At 47.7% G+C, this 3,971-nt stretch overlaps 1 protein-coding gene across 1 annotated transcript; it reads left to right on the plus strand.

Annotated features, from left to right (window-relative positions):
• Positions 1-616: 616 nt before the first annotated feature.
• Positions 617-3,674, plus strand: LOC124659494 (homeobox-leucine zipper protein HOX3-like). Its single transcript, XM_047197361.1, has 4 exons — positions 617-689; positions 925-1,175; positions 1,917-1,996; positions 3,395-3,674. The coding sequence occupies exons 1-4, from the start codon at positions 617-619 to the stop codon at positions 3,672-3,674; spliced, it is 684 nt and encodes a 227-aa protein (XP_047053317.1).
• The last annotated feature ends 297 nt before the right edge of the window (positions 3,675-3,971 follow it).

Below are 3,971 nucleotides of genomic sequence, written 5' to 3' on the forward strand. Positions count from 1 at the left end.
CCCACACGAGTCGCCCTCCTGTGAGCTGCTAGAGCACCCATGGGCATGTTGGAAATTTATATTTTACAAGTTTGTGGGATAAATCATTGACTATGTCCGGGTTGTTTTCTGAAAAAAATACCCGTTTGATTTTTTTAAAACACCGGGATTACTGGTGCCGGAGACAAAAATCTCAACTAAAAAACGTTACTCTAACGGTTTAGCTGGCAGTATGTCGTTGCTTATGTCTCGATGCACCGGCTGTTTAATTGGATTAACACTAGTCACTTAGTTAGCAAATACTCCAATCAACCAATAGTCTAATATCAATTCGTCGTAATCCCAGTCAAAGCAGGAAAACCTCATAATGTCTCGCACAGCGTAAACGTGATAATTTCGTGCCAGACAAAGTACATGCATCACCTGCTACTCCCATGCAATTTCTACCCGGGCCTCAGTGTCTCGCCGATAGTACCGCGGTCGTAGCCGTGCTCTACCCGGCCCTCCCGCCTTTATATATCGTCTCCCCAGTCTTCTACTCCTTTTCAATCTGTCTTTGTCTTCTTCGCCTTTGCCTCCTAGCAGCTCATCTCTTCATCCTTACCCTTTCCTTCCCGCATTTGTCTTGTCGCCTCTGATGGGGGCCACCTCTCCTTCAGGCCTGGAGCTCACCATGGCTGTCCCCGGCCTCAGCTCCTCCTCCGGCTCAGGTACGTGGTTTCTCCATTCCACAACTGCAAGAATGTTTGCCTCCATCGTAAAATTTGGATCCTGTTCTTAGTTCATAGCTTCAAACCTCACCACCATTTTCTTCGGTGTCTACTTCTGGAAGAAATGCAGAGCACCGTAAGATGGACCATTTGTATTTTCACTTGCATGCTTAATGTGGTCTTCGAGTTATCTTTCTAGGGAGAACTAATTCTCGTATGCTTCCTTGTTAATTAGAGGGGTTCGTGTGCATCGTCAACAACAACAACAACGGTGGCAGCAACGGCAACCTGAACATGAGGGACCTGGACATGAACCAGCCGGCGAGCGGCGGCGAGGAGGAGGATTTCCTGATGGGCAGCGTGGAGGAGGACGAGGAGGAGATGAGGGCCGCCGGCGGGCCGCGCCGCCCCAAGAAGCTCCGCCTCTCCAAGGAGCAGTCCCGCCTCCTCGAGGAGAGCTTCCGCCTCAACCACACCCTCTCGCCGGTCAGTACCTACACGCCTTGTCTCCTTCAATTTTCTGCCTGCTTACTTAAGATCGCCATTGGCATGTGTGCAAGTCCAAATCCAAAGTAGATTGGCATGTAGTACACGCATGTAGTAATAGCGCGTACGTGCACCAGAAATCTCGTCCACGGATGGTATTATTGCAAAGTTGATCTGTTCAGTCGTAGTAGTACGGATGAATCTTGAACTGGATTCAGTTCCGTGTGGCGCTCTACTCTGCTGCACATTGAAGTAATCCTGCGATGGGTTCGGACAAGCACCGATTCCATTAAGTTTGCACTGCTCCACCTTTGAGTATACGTGTAGTCCATTCATGGGAAATCAAGATAATGAAGGAGTGCTAGTACCAGTCAGTGGCTCAGTGCTCGGTAGTGGTAGTGGCCGGTAGTACTTCCATGGCGCACAGCAGCTTGCTTGAAGAAAGGATCTACTCTGATTGTTTCGTGTGGTACATGGTGCATAAAAGTCTTCTTCTTAGGCATATCGTCGTGGTACAGTACAACGAGTAATGAACTTATATGTAGTGCCAGCTGCCTGCCATGGCAATGTATGTAGTTACTCCACAGATGCTACTGGTATGTTTGACTAGCAGGGATCCAGTGTTCGTTACTCCTATTTACTCATGTACTCAATGTCTCCATGGATAGATAGTGAAGGTCTGTGTCATGGGCGTGCAGCAATTCCTTTTATTTAATGTGTTGGAAAATGGAACTGTTGCAGAAGCAAAAGGAGGCCTTGGCGATCAAACTGAAGCTGCGGCCCAGGCAGGTGGAGGTCTGGTTCCAGAACCGCAGGGCAAGGTAAAAATAGGAAACCCTTAACTTCTTGATGGATACATATATCTGCAGTACCCTGTATGCATGTTCACGAGCACACATGGCCAAGCCTCACGTGCACTTGGAGGCTTGGAGCTTCACCGTTAGCCTAAATGGTTGTAATTAAGAAGGACAAGTGTGCACCATGGGCGGTCACTGTTAAGATGATGAGTTTCTAGCTTCACTAGGAATAAGAAAATGAGTTAGTTGGCTTGATTTAGTAAGTTTTTCTAGGAAGCGGGTACGGGTACTGCCAATTCATGCATTCAAGTAGGAAGACTCTGCAATGTGCAAGAGGTTCATTAGTTAGTGAAACCGAGGCAAATGGGGCAAACTTGGAGGACCTCCGAGTTCCCTACGTTGAATATTCAGACTAAGTAACTCAATGCTAGTATGCTTCAATCATCAGTCCATAACCTGTGCTAGGCTAATTGACGTTTCAAACTATACTCTCGTGGCAACTTCATTCAACAAATACTCCAAGTCTCCACGTGACCACGTCCACGGCACGCTAGCTACTGATCTTGCTTACAAGCCCGTCTAGTCGTCTACACTCTACAGTTTGTTTGCTTCAGCACCGCAGTGTTCAGTCAACATACTTGAGTAGTAGAGATTATAGTCTACATACATAATGTAGCTATAAGTATAATGCAACTCACATTATTTATACTACATCATGGAGTATAGTAGAGATCTTCTAAAACAACATAATCATGTGTCCTTCCGTTAATTAAGGTGACATGGATCATTAGCTATCCATCTTGAAACTTGTACTGCATCTAAGATGCGGGACAAGATCAACTAGGTAGATTCTCTAGCTTGATAAAGTAAGGCGGCTGTATGAAACTATATGATTAGTCCATGATACTACACCTAGAAGTAATTAGATTAATCGTTCGGGGTGCTAGCACCGGGCACGTGGACTAATCAGCACGTGCAAGTCAGGGTAACTGCTACAACTTGACCCTAGCTCAACGGGTCTCGTGAAGACTGAAGTTGAGTAATTCGAGCCCATCTTATTCCGTCAGAGTCATTGGCCTTCCTTCGCTCTACGTCGAGATGACAACGTTATTGGAATGGGCGCGCTGCTTAATTAAGTTGCGTATGGTACTCTAGTTCACGCTATTTTGAACGTCTACAGTTATGCATTTGGTTGTGTTTTGTTCCGTGTGCTCGTCAGTACTTACGGTACTAATTTAACCATGTTGTCATGTTACACAGTTATGTGCACCGTTAACTTGAGCAAGTTCAGATTTCACAGTTCCATGCTCTATCATCTGACAGAGCAACTTGTGCTATTAATCCCTGATCCTGCTTTTGTATTAATTGTATGTACAAGTTGAGCTGGTCTAAGCTGAAACTGAACTTTACATACGTGTACAGGACAAAGCTGAAGCACACGGAGATGGAGTGCGAGTACCTGAAACGCTGCTTCGGCTCGTTGACGGAGGAGAACCGCCGCCTGCAGCGGGAGGTGGAGGAGCTGAGGGCTATGCGCATGGCCCCGCCCACCGTGCTCTCGCCGCACACGCGGCAGCCGCTCCCGGCGTCCGCGCTCACCATGTGCCCCCGCTGCGAGCGCATCACCGCTGCCACCAGCCCACGGGTCACCCGCCCGGCCGCCTCGCCGTTCCACCCACGCCGCCCCTCCCCGGCGTTTTAGGGTTTAGCTAGGGCTCAAGAGAAACAGACACAGGATCATCGTCGAGGTAGAGTTGCTAGTGGTAATGTAGGGTGCACGAGGTAGAAATCTTGTGTAAATTAAAGGAGGGATGGAAATGAAATGGGCGTACGTGGCTCGTGTGGGGCTTGGAAGCGGATCATGGCCCCATACCGTGCCTGGATAAAAAGTTTCTAGTTTGATGGTAGTTTAGGTCATTTGGTCTTCTAGAGTCGTGTGCTGTCAACTAAAATGGAATATATCATCCGTTGTCTCCCATCTTTCATCTCTTTTAGGCGA

The sequence above is a fragment of the Lolium rigidum genome, chromosome 6, assembly GCF_022539505.1.
Source record: "Lolium rigidum isolate FL_2022 chromosome 6, APGP_CSIRO_Lrig_0.1, whole genome shotgun sequence".
Lineage (NCBI taxonomy): Eukaryota > Viridiplantae > Streptophyta > Magnoliopsida > Poales > Poaceae > Lolium > Lolium rigidum.